Source organism: Talpa europaea (genome assembly GCF_964194135.1).
Source record: "Talpa europaea genome assembly, chromosome: 10".
In the NCBI taxonomy this organism is placed as follows: domain Eukaryota; kingdom Metazoa; phylum Chordata; class Mammalia; order Eulipotyphla; family Talpidae; genus Talpa; species Talpa europaea.
In genome coordinates this window covers 61,862,891-61,884,145 of record NC_140077.1, presented here as the reverse complement: position 1 = coordinate 61,884,145, position 21,255 = coordinate 61,862,891, and the positions used below count along the sequence as shown (strand labels likewise).

General features: G+C 40.6%; 1 protein-coding gene across 1 annotated transcript; it reads right to left on the bottom strand.

Annotated features, from left to right (window-relative positions):
* Positions 1-17,041: 17,041 nt before the first annotated feature.
* On the bottom strand, positions 17,042-20,912 carry LOC311178730 (interferon-induced protein with tetratricopeptide repeats 5; the record flags this gene model as incomplete). Its single annotated transcript, XM_084245465.1, has 2 exons — positions 17,042-18,501; positions 20,867-20,912. 2 exons carry the CDS (start codon positions 20,910-20,912, stop codon positions 17,042-17,044), a joined length of 1,506 nt encoding a protein of 501 aa, XP_084101591.1.
* Between the last annotated feature and the right edge of the window lie 343 nt (positions 20,913-21,255).

The window sequence follows — 21,255 nt, the reverse complement described above, 5'->3', positions numbered from 1 at the left end:
AAGCTGTGGTGCTGGAAGGAGAAGCTGCCAAAATCTTTCCATAGGGGAGTTTCTCATTAATCACTGTTAATTTTTTTCTTTTCCACCTTGTTTTTCTTTCTTTTCCCTCTTATTCTTCCAGCCAGCCTTTCCTCTGCCAATGGGTAGATACCACTTTGAGAATCCAAAGAATCATGGACTGTCATGGCTGAAAGAGGTCTTAAGGGGTGGCTGGTTAGATCTTTTTAAAGTTGTCCACTGGAAACTAAAAACTTATTTCCTAAGACTATGCCCCAGGCATTAACTTTTGTTACCATCTCCTATAGTACTTACTCTAAATTAAGGCAAAAGTAGCAAGTCACAAGGGCAATTTCTCACCCTTACCTGCAATGTTAACACCAACACTTTCCATTTTTTCTTCATTAGAAATAAAACTCTGATTTAAATTGCAGACACATTCCTGTTAGGAACAGAAAAACGTTGGCAATATTCCACCTGGGCAGGAATTCAGTTCTTGAAACAGGTTTCTGGTGTTTTCTTTTCAGATCAGACATTTAGGTTCATCATTAGCTAAAAAAGACGTGTGTGGTTTTGCCTGAAGAAATATACTTCTAGAGATTCCTTTCTGTTTGTGTTACTTATGGTTCCAATGTCCACTGGTCTTCATCTTTTTTTGTAGATAATCACTGAAAATTTGGTGGACTTTTTCAGCTGAATGAGAAGTTTTAGGGGTTAGCCTCCATGTCCTAAGCCCTCTCGTTAAGTAGAGCTTTGGTCAGGGATTGCTCTCACATACTCATCGGATTAGAATAGTTTTCTCCTATTCTAAGTGCTCTACTTTTCTAGTTTGGGGATATGTTTTTGTCACAGGGTGCGGAGACAGAAGAGAAAGGACGAACGCCCAGTATGTTTCCAACCATTTTAAGTCCACAGAATTGTAAATCTAAATCCCAAGTCTTGTCACACCCATGAATGGAGGCTTGTGATACAATTGAATGGGGACTTTAATTGTTCAAAGGTTTAAAGTCTGCACCTCAAGGAAATATTTGGACCCTAAAGACCATTGACTCCTCTGTCTCCTGAGAAGCCTCACAAACGCCCTCGCCCTCGTAACTGCCAGGGGCACCCTGAGGAAAGACATAACTGGGAAGAAGAGCCTGGGCTGACTGAACATGTTTAAGTAGAGTTTTTGCCTGTAACTGGACAATTTCATGAAATTACACATTAATACATTGCTCTCAGAATGAAACACTGACTTGATTTTGAGTATTTCACAGTTGTTTCCTAAAAAGAAATTTGAATGCTCCTTATTTTTCTTTTTTACTTAGTTTGAGAATTTAGTTTTGAATCTATGTACTTTGTCATTTACAGTTTAAAAATAAAGTTTGAAAATATTTGTAAAAAGTCAAAGTTAAAATGAAGTTATATATGTTCGGAGTAACGCTTTAATGTCATTCATTTTTTCAGCACTGTCAGTAACATTTAAATGTCAATTCTTGAATCTTAGAGTCCAAAGAGTTTTTGAACATGACTAGTTATAAATACTATACATACTTTTTCCTAGTGATGATCACAGTAAAATTTTATGTATGTGTTTCTGCAGTTTAAGTTCTCTGAAGTATCATAAGTATTCATGAATAATGAACATAGAGATAACGCTTTTAACAATTTGTATAAGCTATTTGGGATATTTTTACTTCATACTGGCATAAATTTATATTTTTTACTTTCCTTTTGGGAGCAGGACTAATAGGAAGGAAAATGTAAATGTTTGAGTCTACCATTGTCATCTACATAAAATTCTACTGTTAAGGTTCCATGTGCTTGTACTGTTTATTTAAAAATGGAGGGATATATGAGAATGATGTGTTTCATGAAATTAAGAACAAAATTGTAGTGGGATGATTCTACATCTTAAATTTGAATTTAAATTTAAATTTCTTTAAATTTATCTTCATATTGCTGCTTTGAATAGAAAAGCAAAAGAAACTATCTTCCGTAAAAACACTGTACCATCAAGCCTTTCTCTCCCCCGCCAGACTGTAGTTTCTCTAGTGGATCAGATACTTACTATTTTCTTATTTCAAAAGCATAATAAAATGAATTTGTAGTCGTGTTTGGAAAACCCTTTTTTCCTATTGCACAAGGGATTTTGATTGGATGGTGTGTGGACCTGTCTGGGTTATGTCAGGTTGTAGTTGTCATATAAAGATGCAATAAGCGGGCCTCCCCGGTGGCACAGCGGTTGAGCGCTGGGTTGCGAAGCTGCCCGCAGCCTCTGCTGCGCCAGTTCAATCCCCGGCTGTTCCCCGGCCGCTCCCCGGCCACCGGAGGGTCCCACATGGCGCGCAGACCTCTCCTGCCGCCCGCTGTTCCCCTCAGCAGTGTACTTCGGTCCTTCTGCCTGCTCTGCTCCCCGCTCTGGCTCTGGTGAATTCTCTCACCCTCCCGCACTTCTGACTGTATCCAGTTGCTTGTATAAATAAATAAATAAAATCTTTTAAAAAAAAATAAAGATGCAATAAGCAATCAAATAATTTACAAAACCCAGCCATTTATGGAGGGCTTCTAATGTGTTAGCTGCTGTGTGTGCACTTCCTATGCATTGCTGCATTCAAGCTCCATAATAACCTATATTACATTACCTATCATTTCATACATGTGGAAACTGAGGCACCAGGTCCCACAGCACATGACTTAGTGGTCATTGCACTTGAGTGCCTCTAGTGAATCCTGTGGAACTAGGAAGCTGTTTGCGGGGGCCCATCTCTTTCCTTTTGTGGCTACTCGGAGCCTCTTCCAGAAGCCACTTAGAAACAGGCCCTCTTGGGCTGTTAAAATACTTTAGATTATGCTTCAATCTTCCAATTAGTACAGGTGGGAAGACTCTAGATTGGAAATTTCTAAGAATCTTCCCAAGAGTTTGATTCTAGAAAGGTCACTACTTGCAGGCTTAGGGGTTTAATTTCCTATCTGTTGATCCAAGCTTCTCTTGGGGAGTATTTGTGTGTGTGTGTGTGTGTGTGTGTGTTGGGGAATGCCCTTTGTCCCAAAGGTGACTTCCACTTTTCTCATACCAAAGTCTACTTTCTTTTTTTTTTTTTTAATTTTTTTTTTAATAGAGGCATTTATTTATTTATTTGTTTGTTTGTTTGTTTCTTTTGTTTATACATGCACTGGGTACAGTCAGAAGCGCGGGAGGGTGAGAGAATTCACCAGAGCCAGAGCGGGGAGCAGAGCAGGCAGAAGGACCGAAGTACACTGCTGAGTCTACTTTCTTAATAGGACTTGAGTTCTTTCTGAAGTGTCTGCGCTATTGGCCAGTAGTGATGATGATAGGAATGCCTGTTTGGCATTTACTTTCCTGTTCCCTATGGGTATAGTTCTGAAATTGCTTCTTGAAATGAAATAATAGAAACTCAAGGTAAGGATATGAGTTTCTATTCTCGTACTTCAGAGTTGGAGTCTTGTTTGTGTGTGCGTGTGTGTGTGTTTGTGTCTTTCCACCAATAGATTCATTTTTCCCCTGTATTTTTCTGTTGCCAGAGCTGCTCTCAGTGATAAATGACTGGGATTTGCTCCATAACACAGAAAAATATTTGGTGCAGGGAACAGGAAAATATTAAAATGATTAAAGGCTGACATTTAAAACAAAACTCTTTATTATGGAACTTTCCAAACAGATTCAAAAGTAGAAAGAAAGATAAAATAAGCTTGTACCCACCCACCAGCAACTACAATATACACATTACCCTCCCCTGGATGAAGCTATTTGAAGTATGTTGACAGGACTTGTCTTCTTATAGCTGTCAAGGAACAATTGACCTTGACAAGAAGAATTTGTTCGTGTTACTGAGGATATGGGCGATTGGTGTTGCCTGCTAATGGGGCACACTGTTATCACAAAGTGATTGGGCCCCTTTCTTGCTTTGGGCTTTGGATGTCTGAATTGCAGGTTAAAACTCTTCCTCCTTCTTCCTCCAACCCCCATGCATCTGCCTATTTGAAATTTAAGGATGTATCAAATAAATGAAAAGTGATTTTAAATTCTGGGTGATAGCCGTCATTAATTACTGTTAATTATTTACGTGTCAGAAGCCTCTTTGAGGGGTCTGGGAATTAGTGTTTGGCTAAAATCAAATAAAAAGCACTAGATTTTTGGGGTGGTTAATGTTTGGTCCACTTAAGATTTGATTGGTATTAAAAGGTACTAAATGTGGTATTTTAAAGTTCAGTCCTTTTTAAAAGTTTTCCCATAAATTGTTTTGTGATGGCAGGTGTGCCCTTTTCCACTGACAGGTAGAGGTTCTCAGTTTAGGAAAGTGGATACCAATTCTCATTCCCAGAGAGCTGTTTTTGTAACTGGGCCCAGAACAGAGTCTGGGTGTGGTTCAGGGTGGTGAAGAAGTTGGGAAGGGGATGTGCGGTTACCTGGAGCTCTAGTAGACACCTCAGGCCTCTGGGTTCAAAGTTTGCTACTCTGCCCCAGCAGAGGTGGAAGAATTTGGGCATCTGGCAACAGTTTGAAGGGGAAAGGGGAAAGGCTTTTTCAGCATCACAAAAGTTTCAGGTCTGGCTGACGTTCAGGACACACACTGGAATATGGCTTACGAGGTGGTCCAGGGCACAGCTCCTGCTGAAATGAACTTGCTCACTCTACCAAGAAGCCTTGTTCTGTCAGCTCCCCTCGGCATTTTGCACTTGTTGGTCCCTAGGTATAAGAGCTTTTCACCTCTTGAGCCACAGTATAAATGTCATTTCCCTAAGAGTCCTTCTTAAACCACTGCCCAAATCTAAATTACACACCTCACCATTGCACCCAGGATTCCTTGCTTTCATAGCACCCTGGGCTTTTACTTTAAACAACATACTTTAATTATAATGACATAGTCATTGTGCATTTATTGTAAAATGTTATCTCCTTCACAAAACCACTAGCTTTCTGAGGATAGTGGTCATATGGACATACACAACTGAGTCTAGCGCTTAACACATAGTAGGGATTCAACAAATACATGGTGAATGGATAAATGAATGAAAAGAACAAAAGAACAAATAAATGAATGGAAAAAGAATGAGTGAATAAATTGCAGAGAAGAATTGTAACACAGCAAGGATGGAGCTGATGGAAGGGCCGGGCTTGCTGGAAATTTCACGCCCAGAATGAACAGGTTATGTTAGAGGTTCCCACTTCAGTGAGTGTAAAGAGGACCCCAAAAGGAGGTGTCATGTGAACAGCAGGTGCTACAGAGTGCTGAATAGCATGGGGCAGATTTGGGGGGAGTTGGGGGTGGGATAAGGGTGGTAAAGAGCAGACTTAGTAGAAATAAATAAAACTTGATTTTGAGGACTAAATATAAAAATGGTAATGACTTCAACAGAGACAGCTGTGTTGTACTCAAATGGAGCACAAGGCCTGCGGATGGGATCCCTGCTCACACAGGGGAGCCCTGGACATAGGAAAAGGTGGAGCTCATGTGTCTCATGCTTGAAAAGATGCCATTTCATTTGCAGGCACCATGCAGGCTGCTTTACTTTATATGAAAAGTCTATACCAGGAGTGGAAGTCACTGAAAGCAGAATCTTTTGCCTTGCCTGTGACTGGCCCCTAACTAACAGGGCTTTACTAAAAATGAGGCAGCATGTTGGCAAACACTTTGAAGAGCTGTTAAGAGATCTCTTACCAGCTCTTATCAGGAGGGAACAGTTAATCAACCAACAACTATTTATTGAGAGCTCATCTGAAAATGGCACCATGTTATATATAATGGGGAATTAAAAATAGTACCTCCCACCCCTATTTGAAGTTTACTGCCTATTGGCAAATTGCAACTTACGCAGGTGAGACCACCATCAAGTTATTAAATGCTGACTGAGGCTAAGGGTGCTGCATCCTCTGGAGGTTGGGAGGAGAATTCTTTATGGGCTGGGGACATTTGAGGTAATTCTGAGGAACCCAGGTATGGGATTAAAAGGGTTGGAATCAGTTTCTAGTTTTTCAGGGGAAGAAGCCAGCCATGGGGACGGGATGTGGGGCAGCTGCTTTGGGTGGCTCTCTGAGGCCTCAGAGGACACCAAGGCCAACGCAGAAACCAACTGACTCTGATGTTCAACTTGCTCTGGTGCAGGTATCCGCAGGGGTGTCTGGGCCTTTGGGGGTTGTAAGGATCTTGTTTTGAATTTGGCTTCTTTAAAATGAAAACCAGAAGTTTCAGGGCATGCAGTTCTACTTCTGTATTCACTTTTCAACTCTAGGAAGGACTCATTTGTACACTTTTCCTTTTTGAAGGGTCCAGAACACCAGGAACTTTTTTTTAATCGCTGTGTTATGCAGCACTGCCATCTGCTGGAACAAGTGAGACTCCCGCTCCAAGGCTGTAGCACCTCTAGTTTGAGTGCCCAGGGCAAGGCCCACCTTAGAACAAGCATTAGATTGTCACTGTTTCCTTCTTTTTATGGCACCTGCCCTTGCTTATCACCCAGCCCACATTTAGTCTCTTCTCTCTCTCTCTTTTTTAAAGGATTTATTTTTATTTATTTATGCATACAAGAGCTGGGGTGTAAGCCAGAGGTGCGGGGTGGAGGGGAGGGTGAGAGGATTCACCAGAGACAGAGCGGGGTGCATAATAGGCAGATCTACTGAAATACACTGCTGAGGGGAGCAGCGGTCAAGTCAGGAGAGGTCTGCTGCACCACGTGGGTAGCTCCCTGACTGGGGATCGAACTCACGCTGCAGTGATGCAGATAGCTTCACAGGCTGCGTCTTAACCCCTTGTGCCACCAGGGAGGCCCGATTTTTGGTATTTTCTTAAGATGCAAATTTTTATGTCAAAGATCTTAGTATGCCTACCACAATGCCCTGCAACTTCTGTATCAAAATATGCCCCTGGGAAGGCTGCATCTTTTTTTTTTTTTAAATAAGTCTTTTTTAAAAAAAAATTTATTTATTTTTGCTTAGGAGAACTGGGGTGTAGGCCAGAGGTGTGGGGGTGAGAGGATGCACCAGAGACAGAGTGGGGAACAGAACAGGCAGATTGACTGAAATACACTGCTGAGGGGAGACCAGGCGAGACAGGAGAGGTCTGCTGCGCCAAATGGGTTGCTGGGGGGGAGGGGGACCATAAGGGGAGATGGGGGATCCAACTTCAGGGAGGCCCTAGTGTCTTCTTCTTACAAGTATCCACACAGTGTAAAGATGCTGTGTTGTTTTTCAGCGTTTTGATTGTGTAGGTCAGTTTTGGAGTATCAGAGTTAGTATGAATGATGATTGTGATAGGTTTAAGTAGGGAACCACTGATAAAATTTAATGTAAATAGTTTTTTTTGGGGGGGGGCATCTCTTCCTTGGGAATCCAGTTTGTCATCCGGGGTCCCTCTCTTAGTTCCCTACTGATGTATTATTGATTTGATATGAGTTCATGAAGTTTTAAGTTAAAGTGTGAGACAGAATCTCAAACATATATTAGAGGTCAGATTTTGAGGACTACTGAAGCCAAATGATAAAGGTGAGTATATGCTGTGTTAATTTGGAAATGGAAAACAAACTTACTATACTAGATGCAAATTATGACAGATTTAGTGACTGAATTTACTTTAAAATGTGTAATTCCTGAGAGATTGTGAAGGGGATACTACATACAACAATAATTGCATTGATGAGATTATATCACATTAAAAATCAAAGATTCTTTGTTGAACTAAGAAACTGGATGAACGTGGTTATTCCTGAGTGGGTCTGTGGTTGACTGTGAGGTTAACAGGGAGGACTGAGCTGCTCTGTTTAAGGAAAATGGAGGCATTGGGTCTTATTTCAGAGGGAGAATAGTGGAGACTGGAAAGAAGTAAGACTGGAATCATGGGAAGAGGTAGGTATAGCAAGAAATGGTTGAGGGATTTCCCTTCCTGCTCCCTCCATCCCTTGATCTCTCTCTCTCTCTCTCTCTCTCTCCCCCCACACACACACAACTCCCTTCCTTTCCCCTCCTCTCTGCCTCTCTCCCTCTTCCTTTTATTAAAAAAAAATGAGGAAACAGGGCTTATCTAATATGAAGTTTTCGGTTGTAGGTTTTCTCTCCTGAAGCCTTCTCTGGAAGGACTTTTACACACAAATGACCTTTAAGTAGTTTTTATTAATTTATTTTTCTCTTGTCTTTTTAATTATTATTATTTTTATTTTATATATTTTTTACATCGTTTTTCATTTTTGCACACTGTATGCATTTTCATCTTGGTTGTATTCCCCATACAATTCCCACCCCACTTGTTTTGATCCTACTCCCTCCTCCCCCTGCCTGTAGTGTGTCTCTGTTTTATAGTTGCTTGTTGATTTTGATTTTTACTTTATTATAATTAGTGTTTTTCCTGGTCCCTCATTTAGGCTTTCTAAATTCCTGCTATGAGTGAGACTATCTGGTATTTTTCTTTTTCTTTCTGGCTTATTTCGCTGAGCATGATCCCGTCCAGCTCCATCCATGTTGCTGCAAATTGCATGAGTTTATCTTTTTTGATTGCTGAGTAATATTCCATTGTGTATATGGTTAGCACTCTGGACTCTGAATCCAGTTTTTATTTTTGATTCCAGTTTTAGGTTTGTTGCTTCTGTTAGTTTTGGTGAGATTGAGGACAAGATAGCTGGAGTTAATGTGCTATGTAAAAGGGAAGGCAATGAAGACAGATGAAGCTACTCTTAAACTAAATTGACATTCTATGGAATCAGGGGCTCAGAGCCACTTTCCAGAGCCCAAGCGAAGCCCGGGGACATGTGGGAGGAGAGTCTAGCCTACCTCTGCTTCTTAGCTGTGTCACAGCGCTCGCCCTGCGGCCCTTCCTGTGCTGCTCTTCACCCCTGGTAAAGGCTCCAGTGTTGGCTGGTGTGTGCATGGTTTTTCCCAAAGACAAAAAACTGGGTGGCCTGGTTTTTTAGTTGTTTACTGGTCTTCAGTCCTCCAAAAATAGGTTTACTTCCTTTTTGGGAGGAATTTATTCCACGGCTCTGATTTCCAACATCCAACACTTGAGACAAGTCCTCCCCTTGGATTGAGTCTCTCAATTTCTCTTTTCATTTTCCCCAGAGGTTTCAGAGCAGCTTTTGATCACAGCACCAATGTCCTGCATTCCTAATGTTAATGCTAGTTAGAAAATACTTAAATGGTGAAGTACTAGATTCTAGAGCCAGACATCCAGGTTTTGAATCCTTCTCCCATCTCTTATCAGCTATGTGATCTTGGGCTTACTTAATCCCTAAATTTCATGTAAAAGTAAAATGTAAAAAAGTCTATAGGAACTCTGAGGATTTTATGCTTAATACAATGCACTTCAAACAGTACCTGGTACATATTACACACTATGTAAAGGAAAGGTAGCTGTGATTTTTCATGTGTCACTAGAGTCAATAGATGTGGCGAAAGCAGCACTCCCTTAGGGCTTTGCTTCAGTGTGACTGTGAGTTGGAGACACGTATAGAGGAACTGGTCTATAGGCTCACTTCTGAACCTTGTGCCTGCCTTCTCTCTCTCTCTCTCTCTCTCTCTCTCTCTCTCTCTCTCATACACACACACACACACACACACACACACACAGCACCTGTATATCCTGTCTTCTCTAAAGCTTTTTTCTAAAGTCCCTCTGCTTGCTGGTATTACATTGTTATATTTTAGACATTAATATAAACTCTACAGCTTTTATTTCCCTTTATACTAAACATTTTAAATTATAAACTATATCAAATTATATTAAATAATTATAACCTTGATAGATTGGTTTATTGTGTGGCTTAAACATTATAATGGGGCCACACCTTATTGAGGATTAAATTCTATACTTGGTGACTGGAAAGCACAGCTCATGCAAAGCCTCTCTCTTCCCCTCCCCCCACCTCAATGTAGGAACAGAAGAAACTTAGACAGAAAGGGCTATTTCTCAGGACTTTGTGCTCCATGTCCTCAGTGTTCAGACCCTAATCCAATCTGTTCTGAATTTACCAGGGGGACCAGTGTGCCCCTGTGAGGGATGGCTTCCCCAATGCCAAAACATCTCACCATCATTTTGTTGCTTACCCTGCCTAGGAGCCATCATGAAAGGAATCACTGGGAATTCTAGTCCATCATGTATGAAGGAATCCTAGGTTCAGAACAGATGTACCTGCCATTTCTGTGAAACTTTCTAGTAATTAGATGCTGTTTTAAGATTCACTAGGTTAAGAAAGATTTGTGTTCTGTTTTTTTTTTTAAGGTTTATTTATTTATATATAAAAGAACTGGGGTACAGACCAAAGGTGTGGGGGGTGAGAGGATTCACCAAAGACAGAGTGAGGAACAGAACAAGCAGATTGATTGAAATACACTGCTGAGGGGCGCAGCGGGTGAGCCAGGAGAGGTCTGCTGTGCCACGTGGGTAGTGAAGCTCCCTGGTTGGGGATTGAACTCATCCTGTGGTGGCTGCGGATAGCTTCATAGTGCTACAACTTAACCCTTGGCGCCACCAGGGAGGCCCTAATTAATTTATTTCTAAATGGGATTTATTCTTGGAATGAAAGTTCAATTGCAAACCACAAACCAGGTGATTCCTGAACAACTTGGTTAAGATTCCACTTCTGGGACAGCCCAAAACTATCATTAAGTCTCAATTTGGTGACCTGGGGCTTAGCAGAAGTGACTCACTTGGGCCTGACGTCTTCCTTTTTTCTTTTCAGAAAACTTTGTGACTTTTATTTTTTAATTATTTTTACTGTTATTGATTTATTTATAAAAAGGGTTTTTCTCAGCTTTTGTGAGGTATGAAGCATAGCGTTAGTGCTGAACAAAATTGGTTCCGAAGGTACCTTTAAAACTTGGGAAAGAGGCCTTTTTCTCTTCCTGAAGGGTCAAATAATACTGAGGGGCAATCACAACCACGGCACATTTTCTGGCTTGTCATATAGGCAAGGAAAAGAACTTGGGCCTGGTATCATTGGACTTCATCAGGCCTAGAGGATGAGTTTATCTAGTAAAATTTGGACCTAGTATTTCAGAGATTTTGAGTCAACTGGCAAGGTCAGCTCTCAAGTAGCTTTAACTAGGTAGCTTTAACAAGTTCTGTTGAGAGATTCAAGTACTAATCAGGTATTTGAGGAATTTAGGATCTCCTGGCTTAAAGCTACTATCTTAATTGGCTTTATTCTCAGCTTATGTTTTCCATATTGCAGACCAGTGGCTCTCAAGCATTGTTGCACAGTATTATCACCCAGGAAATTTCAAAATCATGAGACCTGGTCTTCACTCCATGCCAATTAAACTGGTCTCTGCAATGGAACCTCACGACAAAGTTTGAGTTTTTAACTTCTCAGGTGACTCAATGTATGGCCAAGTCTGTGGAGCAATGTTGTAGAACCACGCTACTCACGATGCAGTCAGCAGAACAGCAATGCCATTGTTATCTGGGAGCTTATTTAAAGTGCAGAATCTGAGGCTCTTGGTGAATCTTCAGAGTCAGACTCTGTCTTTTAACAAGATTCCCAAGTGATTTGCATGTACATTAAGTTTGAGAAGTGCTGTGGTAAGCAGTTTACCAAAGAAAACCTGCTTAAGGTAGCTCTGTCTGCTGATTTCTCAAAGCAAGTTAGTCGAAGGCACAATCTTTTCTGTGACTCACTCTCTGAATGACCCTGAATTTGAGAGTTTTCTGAATTATGCAGCAAATATTGGAGTTATCTATGTACTTTAAGGTAAAAGTTCAGATAGCTGCCTACAATTCATGTAAAGTCACCAGAAAAAGACCATGGTGTAGGGTAAAGAAATTGTCAGGCTTTTCTGCCCTTCCGCCATCAGGATAGATGATGGATCCTTGTCCTGAATGCATGCCTGATGGCGGGCACCTGGAATAGGGTGTGGGCACAGGTAGATGGGATTCAGCTGAGCTAAGACTGCTTTTAAGGGCGGCATCACGGGGACGCCAGCAGAAGCAGTAGCAGCAGCAGCACCAGTAGCAGCAGTAGAAGCCGAAGCAGAAGCCGAAAGAGAAGCCGACAAGCAGCAGAACGAACGCTAGAGAGCCCAGATAGAGTGAAGACTTGCTGGGAGGCCAGCCCCCCAGCCAGCACCCCTGCTTGCCATGTACCCGCTGAACCCCAATAAAAAACCTGCAAAACCACTGAGGACTCTGACTTCTCCTTCACCCGGTCTGCATGGGATCAGAAAACCTGCACCGTGTCCAGTCCTGCCCTTACACATGGGAAGGGGAAGTAAGAGAGGGAACTGAACCTGAAAATCCAATTTCACAATGTAAAGGGCAAAGGTATGTGTAGGGTAAGGTAAAAAGTGTCAGGCTTTTCTGTCCTCCCACCATTAGGATAGATGACGGAGCCCTGGGGTCCTGAATGCATGCCTCATGGCGGCTACCTGGAGTGTGAGCATAAGTAGATGGGATTCACCTGGGCTAAGACTGGGCTTTTAAGGGTGGCATCATGGGGATGCCAGCGGAAGCTGAGAAAGTAGAAGCAGAGAAGGCTGGAGAGCCCAGAAAGAGTAAAGACTTGCTGGGAGTGCTGGGAGGCTGGCAGGCCTCCCAGCCCCCACCCCAACTTGCCATGTACCCGGTAAATCCCCATAAAAGCCTGAAAACCCACCGAGGGCTCCAGGACTCCTCCTTTACCCGGTCTGCTGGATCAGAAAACCTGCACTGTGTCCATTCCTGCCATTACAGTATGTTGCGTTTGTGCTGTGTCAAGAGATATTAATATATTCTTTGTAGTGGGCAACTCTGGTGGATTTTGAGGAGACACTTCATATAATTGGTGAAGTAGAATTTGGGGAAGAGATTTGTGGTAATCCTGGATTATCCCATATACTGTTAGTTAATGAGGCTCCAGAGTTGTTAGTTGGCCTGACATTTTGAGCTAAGATCCTCCTCAAACCTTGGATTCTCCATTATTCTTGTTTTTCTTTATTTCTCTTTACCTTTTTATTCAGAGAGCTTCCATATAACAGGGTGACTGTGTCTAAATTTGGACTGTTGCGCACTTTTACTTACACATGCTTTCCCTTAGCATTTCTCTAAAAAGGAACACGTAGGGGGGAATGGGCAATGCACCCCACTGCAGGGATTATAGGTTGCAAGTCATTTCCTTACTTGACTGATCCTCAGAATCACTGCACGGCAGGAAGGCCACAGAGCAGGTTTTCTATGATTGGGCAGATGGGGAAAGGAGTTCTGGAGCCCTCGGTGGCTTTTTCAGGCTTTTATTGGGATAATAGTCTGGCTTAGTTGCTGATTTCCAGATCATCCCATGCCTACTGTTACCATCCACCTTGGAATTTGGACTAGAACTATTCAAGGCCTGTAGACCTCACAGCAGCTGGTGAGTAAGACAGTGGTGGTGTCTTCAGGGTCTGTTGCTCAGCTTTACAGGATAGAGGTCATTATTTTAGTCAACACAGCTGTCTTTGGTAGGGCAGATTCACATTAGCAGGCCACAATGCCTCTGATTGTTCTAGTTTCTGAAGTTGTCTAAATTATAGCTGGTAGCATTTGCTACAATGTGAATGTAACTTTCCCCCTTGCTCTAGCTTCCTCCACCCTAAGGACACCCTCCCCACCTCCCCCCCACCAGCAGGCTGCTCCCTCTCGGTGATGCTGAGGTGGAGAGCAATCTGAAGGCATAAAGGAGTAAGAGAACCAAGCTGAGGAGACACAGAACCTGAAATCCCAGCAGAATAAGTTTTCTCGGGGTTTCAGTGTTAAGAATGATTCAAGCTCCTTGTAGACCTGTTACAGAGAAATATATGGAGTGGATGAAGAAAGCACTGATTTGAGTCTACATACCCTTGGTGTTCTGGGTTGTCAGTATCTACCACCAATTTTCTTGATAATTCCACCTCTGAATCTTGCAGGCCATATGCTGCCATGTGAGTCAACTTTCTCCTCCTTCCTGGCTTTCAGAGCCAGCTGTGTGGCTCATGCCCAACTAATGAGCATACCTTCCTCCCTGAGCATGACTGACTTGAGATTGGCCTTGTAGTCGAAGATGGTCCTATCAGACTGCAAACCTGAACTTCACTTTTTAGATGGTTGGAGGGGATATGTTCTTTTTGACCACATAGGGATAAGAGTGCATGTGGCAGTCGTCTTAGAAAGGCACAAAGGAAGAGCTTTCTCAGAATGGAGCCAAATTGGAAAAATTTGAGCTAACAAGCAGAGAGAAATTGTGTCTTGGTCACACTGCTTAAACAAGATTAAGTCTTACTTCAAAATAAGACTTACTTTTGTAAGTGTTTTAAAGACACTTTAATTTGGGTTCTCTATTATCCTGTTATTTTCAGGGGCTTTCCCTAAACAACTTCTTCAGGAGGTATGGTTTATTGGGATTAAGTGAATGCTATCAGGTGACATAAAACACTTTTAAAAGCCAAATGCGCAAGTATGTAAAAAACATGCCTTAAATGGGCATGTGTGGAAAAACATACGCATGAATATATACCAGATGAATCATTTGATTTTGGCTACATTAACAGAAGTATAGTTCTTAGAAAAAAGAAGAGACCATTTTGCCATAGTCTTAAAAACCTCACTTTGGGTATGAAGATGAATTCCGCATAAACCATTAGCAAAGACTTAAGACAATTTAGAGAGAATTCAAATTGTCCATATTGGGGAGGGGCTTCAACATGTCTTGTGGGGTGGGGTGAAAGATAGTGGTGTTTAACTTAAAGCAGTCTTAGGGGACAGATAAAGGGCAACTGTTCTTAAACACTTTGAGACATACATAGGACTTTAAGATACTTGGTTTTCAGCTACTCAGCATCACTTGACTTTCAGTAAGAGCCACTAGTCTGCATTCGGTGACTGATGTCTTCAAATTTACCTGAAACTAGTACTGCCCTGGACTATTAAATCACGTCAGCTATTCCCATTTTTGCTTAGGTCAGTTACAGCAGATTTTCTTTTTTTTGTCATTTGCAATCAGGAGTCAACTGATACAAAAAGGATTATTACATCTTTAGGGCTTCGAGAGACAGACCAAAACCATAGGCCAGTTCAGGATAATGGAAGGAACAAAATTTGAATAAATACTTTAGGGAGATGAAGTTTTCATTTAAGAAGCTAATTCAAGCTTCAAGTTTTGATAGTTGATAAAGGTGAAGTCTGTGGTTTTTTAAACCCGAGTCTATGAAATTCTCTAAATAGTTAAATTTTAGGAAGGCAAGCACAGTTGTTAACAAAATTTAAGGTTATTCATTTCAGTTCAATATTTAATAGTTGTATTTTTTCATACGCTGATTTTACATTTGTTAGTATGTTATGTCTTATACATTTTGGTATTTTAAGTATACAGTCAATGTTAAAGTCATTTAATGAACTTTAAGCTCTAATATTTAAATATGAGGCTTTCAGTAGTATCTTAATTTTGATATTGTAACTGTATTTTATTTCATGTTAAGTCTGTACTTGATAATAGAATCTTCATTACTGTGTTATTCCCAGTGGGGGAGAATGGCTTGCTGCAAAGTAAAAAATTTGCTCCAAAAATAGAAAAATGCTTCAGTACCTCAGTCCTGAATCTACTCAAATAAATGCTTACATACAGATCATTTTCTTCCTTGTTCTTTCTTTTTGAATAAAAAAAAATGAGCAAAATAAATAAAAACAGCAGGAACTTACATAAAACAAACATTTAAAGAACTTTAATTAATGAGCTACATTGCTGTACACATATGTATGTTTGAATATGCATAGAAAAAAAAAGCTGGCAGGGTACATAACTAATTGTTAGTAGTTTACCATGGGGGTGTGGAATTGGTAGAGTGAGGGGACTGCTCTTAGTTTAAATTCAAACACTTCAGTATTGTTTGGAATTTTACAATGAAAATTTGTTACTTTTATCAAAACTGCAATAGAAATTTACAATAAAAATAGTAACAAAAGGTAAAAAAAATTATACCCTAATTTTAATAGCTACAGTGGAGGTATGGAGAATTAAATCACATGGTACACTTTTCCACTAATACTGTGTTGGTAAACATAATTATGTAACCTATAATCAAAGAAACATTAGAGAAAACATGTTAGCAGCATCCCAATTTATTCAAGGTGAATATTAAAAGTGAAAGCAGACCTTAAGTCTTCTTGGAGGATCTATAGGAAAAACATGTCACTCTGAAAACTTCAGACTAAAGAAAATGCTTCACTGAAGTGACTTTGTAATACTAAAACAGTTATAAGGGACAGAAATACGGACATCTACTGTTCTCATCTGTTTATTACTTCTCACAATTTCTCAGTAGGTCTGCTTTCTATACAAACCTAAAAATACTTTAATTCTAATTGGAAGGAATAAAGTTAATTCCATCTAGATTCACTTTAGATTCATTCTTCTAGTTAAAAGAACCAGAGAAACTTGAGACTAATATCTTCCATTATTCATTTTTCCCCCCCTCATGACTGTTTCTAGCTACTTAACGAATATCTTGGGAGGTAATACTTTGATTTCCTCAGGGGTCCCTAAAGTTCTATATTTGAAGACATTGCCCCCCTCATGTTCTCTTTTTATTGAAGTCATCAGAGATGACAAATGTTTAATTATAATGGACCTTTCCTTCTAACAAAGAGGAATCTTTAAGTCACATCAGGCTGATGGTTAAAGATCCTCATCAAAGTCAGAGCAATTTTAATTTGTAGCTTTCCCAAACTACATAGTTAAAAATTTAATTGATATAATTTTGCACTTCTAAGTGCTCCTACCCTTGGTTGTCATAGGCTTATGTAGGATTATATTCATTTCATAAATGATTATTATGGGAATTTAATCAGAAAATTATAAACAGCAGAGATAAAGGACACAAAGTCATATGGTCATGTCATTTTTAAAAGTTGCAACAGCTGAAATGTTCCTGTTTCTCAATGGATTATAGTATTTTAATTAAAAAAAAGGGAAAACATCAAAAATTGTATATGAAATAGTATGATGCCTGGTATACAATAACCATTCAATAAAAATTGATTCTATAATGACAATGCATTGAAACAATAAACAAAATCATAGAACCCAAAACGGATGGGAAAGCTTAGTACTAATTTCCTAGAGTGTGTTTTTAAATAGAAATTCGAAGCTCACGGAGAGCCGTGTGGATTTCTGCACTTTCTGGATCTATCTTTTGGGCCCTCTCATAGTACTCAGCAGCTTGCCTCTTCTCTCCCTCCAGTTTATAAACAAACCCAAGGGCAATTAAACTCTGCCTATCTGAGCCACTGTGACTAAGTCTCTTGGAAGCCAATTTCTTCAGCGAACTTGTCAGTTTGGTGCGTAGGGATGACCTGTCTTTGACCTTCAGAGCTTCTAAATAATGATGGATGGCAGTATTTTCTGATTTACGGTGAAATTCCTGGAAGCGGCCGTAGTGGTAGTGGATCTGATGTTTGTGATCATCAGTTATGTTCTCTAGATGCAGGGCTTTCTGGAAAATGTCTTCAGCGTTCCTGTACTGCCCGCCCTCAGCATACATGTTGGCCAGGTCCGTGTAGGCAAATGCAAACATAGAGTCTCGTTCCACAGCTGCTTTAAAATGAAATATAGCTGATGTAATCAGCTCATCCACCTTTAGCTTGTCCTTTCCTTTAGGTTTGTTGCGAGTGGCCTTCTTGATTTGGATCATTTGTGCCCTATAGCAAAGTCCCATTTGGTGATGCAGGAAAGAAGAGGTTGGTGTTACTTCCAAGGCCTTTTTCAAAAGTTCAAGAGCTTTGTCCCAGGAATTTTTTCTCCTGTAGAATTTGGCTGCATAACGAAGGACATAAGGTTGGGATGCTATCTGGTCCAGGATTTCTTCAATATACTTCTCCCCTTCAGCTTCTGCATGTACATCTTGAAGCTTCAGTGCCAGAAAAACCTTAATGTAGGTGTTATCTGGGTTCAGGGTAACAGCCTTCCTTAGAGGGCCTAGAGAAAAGCTCTTTACAGAGCCTTCCCTGTCAGAATCATCTAGCCTATACACCGTGATGGCGTAGCCGATATTAAATTCAGGATTGTCAGGTTCCACTTCCAGAGCCTTCTCAAAAGCCACCTTAGCCTTTTGATAATACTTTCCTCCAAATTTCAAGAGTGCCCACCCTTTCTCACAGTCAATCTCAGGACGTTCCAACTTGTAGTGAGAAGGACTGGACAGTTTCTTGCAGGTGTTCCCCACCATGTCTACATACTTCTGAGATTCTTCAAAGTGACCCATGTGGAAATACACCCAGGCATAGTTTCCCCAAGTGACCAAACTTTGTACTTCTTCTTTGTCTGAGTGTTCTCGCTGGATTATTTCTTCTGCTTGTTCTAAGCACTCTAGGGCATCTTTATTTTGGCCTTTTAGGTGTTTCACATAAGCCAGTAGGTTATAAAGAGTAAGTCTGGATTTTGTGGTAAGAAATTCAAGTTGTTGCCCAATTGTATCTTCTACATCAAACAGATCGATGTCTTCCTTCAATAAATTCCATGTAAAGTGACATTCTAATTCCAACAGAATGGTCTTCAAGGAATCCTGAGGAATTTCACTATCAAAGACAAAACCTTTTTTTAATTTTGAAGAAAAATAGGAAGTAACTAATTTTCAAAACTTAGTGTTCTTTGCATAATAACCAATTCTGTTATTTGACCTTAAAGTTAAACTAGGCTCCTATAACTTTATACTAATTTCCTCCATATCCCAGGAACAATCATTAAATTTTCATTACTTATTAAAAAACCAGTTCTGTGGGTCGCTACATGCAAAGGAATGAAGCTTGACTACTATCTCACACCATACACAAAAACTAACTCAAAATGGATTAAAGAACTAGACATAAGACCTGAAACCCTAAAATACATAGAAGGAAATATAGGTGAAACACTACATGATATGCATATCAAAGACATCTTTACTGACACATCACCCAAAGCAGTGATAGTGAAGGCAAAGATAAACAGCTGGGGCTACATCAAATTAAAGAGCTTCTGCACAGCAAAAGAGACAATAACAAAAACAACGAGAAACCCCACCAACTGGGAGAATATTTTTGCACACAACACTAATGATAAAGGACTGATCACAAAAATCTACAAAGAGCTGATGAAACTCAACAAAAACAAAGATAATCAGTCAAAAAATGGGCAGAAGAGCTAAAAAGAAACTTCTCTGAAGAGGAAATGCAAATGGCCAACAGGCATATGAAAAAATGTTCAACATCACTTGTAATCAGGGAAATGCAAATCAAAACTACCATGAGATACCATCTTACACCAGTGAGAATGGCACATATTAAAAAAACTAGCAACAACAAATGTTGGCGAGGTTGTGGAGAAAAAGGAACTCTCCTGCACTGTTGGTGGGAGTGCAAACTGGTCCAACCACTATGGACAGCTGTGTGGAGATTTCTGGACCTACTAAACATAGAGCTTCCATATGATCCAGCAATTCCACTCCTAGGTATTTACCCAAAGGACACAGAAACATCAATTCCAAAGAGCACCTGCACCCCTATGTTTATAGCAGCACTGTTTACAATAGCTAAGCTTTGGAAACAACCCAAATGCTCAAAAATAGATGACTGGATCAAGAAGATGTGGTACATATACAATGGAATATTACTCAGCATTCAAAAAAATAAACACATGCAATTTGCAGCAACATGGATGGCGCTGGAAGGGATCATGCTCAGCGAAATAAGCCAGAAAAAAAAAGAAAAATACCGGATGTTCTCACTCATAGCAGGAATCTAGAAAACTTAAATAAGAGACCAGGAAAAAGAATAACTATAAGAAAGTAAAAATCAAAATCAACCAAAACTATGAATCAGAGACACTCTATGGGGGGCGAGGGGTGGGGAAAGAAGGGATTGGGATCAAAATAAGGGGGTTGCAGTTGTATAGGGAATATAAAAATAAAATTAAAATAAAAAACAAAACAGCTCTGGAGAGATGACAGGGTTTTCAAAGTTACAGAGTATCCATTTCCGTTGGCAGTTGGTAACCCATGGAACCACCTATTTTTAGAGAGGGGAATTAAAAACGTTTTCTTTACAAACATTGAAAATTAAGAATAATAAATATATACACAGTTAATAATTAACATAAAACTCTACTTCCATGGTATGAATAGTATAGTAAGACAGAAGGTGAGAAACAAGAAAAATAAGCACATTGAAGGAGACAGAGAAGCCACAGGAATTTATTTTTGGTGTAAAGAAAGGAAGGGAAGAAGAGAGGAAGGCAGAAAATCCAGTGAGAAAAAGCACAGAAACAGACAGGAGCAGATATACTAAGAGATGGGGAGTAGCTTAAGCTGAGGTGGATAAAAGGAGCGTAGCCAATTTAGAGAAAGACGAGGAACAGGCAAAAGGAGGCTTACTAGGCTTTGTAAGTGCCCATCCTGACCACTGGGGCTGTGGGTCACCACAAAGGTGGACACCTGTTACTGACATATCATTGCCCTTAATATTCACTGCACTTCAAAAAATATGTGTTGGGTTCCCCTGTGTGAGGCATAGTACAATCTCTGAGGGGCCACTGGAAGCGCTGTCTTTGAACTAGAAAGATGAAGGGGAAAGGGGAACAGGAAAGATTTAATCTTCCTGACAGCCTTTCATGTGCAGGAGCTTCTGAATCAGCCCGGGGCTTGTGAACAAGACACAGCCTCGCTTATAAGGTGCTTATAAGGAACAGTCAATGACAACTCAACATTCCAATAAAGTTTCACCAAGTGACCCGGGGTGGGTATATTGTCCAGGGCTGTGGACGTCTGTGGCTTTCACTCGGTCAGGATCCCTGTGTTCAGTTTTCCCTTGTGGAACAAGCTCTCTCCATCATCTCAAATCATCTCATTTGTGATGGGCTTGTCCACCCTTCCCACTCCAGTTTGTGGGAAGCACAAGATTTTCCAGCCATTCCCTGGGCTCACGGATTTTTTTCAGAGATAGTCCAGGCTTGGAGTTGCTGATGGTCATCCTCCCAGACTCTTGGGGAAAGTCTGCCCGAGCAAAACTCTAACAGAGAGGGAAGCAGAGACAGGAAGGGAGGCTGGGAGAGAGAGAGTTGACTAAATACCTAGATCCAATCCAGAACCTATCTGGTTCACTTTGATCACCCCTAGACCTAAGCAAATACTCCTTCTCTCCCCCCTCTCTCTCCTCTCTCTTCTCTCTCCCTCTCTTTCTCTCTCTCTCACCTTAAGCCAGTTTGAAATGGATTTTCACTGTCTATAACTGACAATGTTGTACTTAATATACCTACTTTTATTTATTCATTTGTTTTGCTGAGGGGGTGGTGAGGCAGTCAGGAAAGACTTTC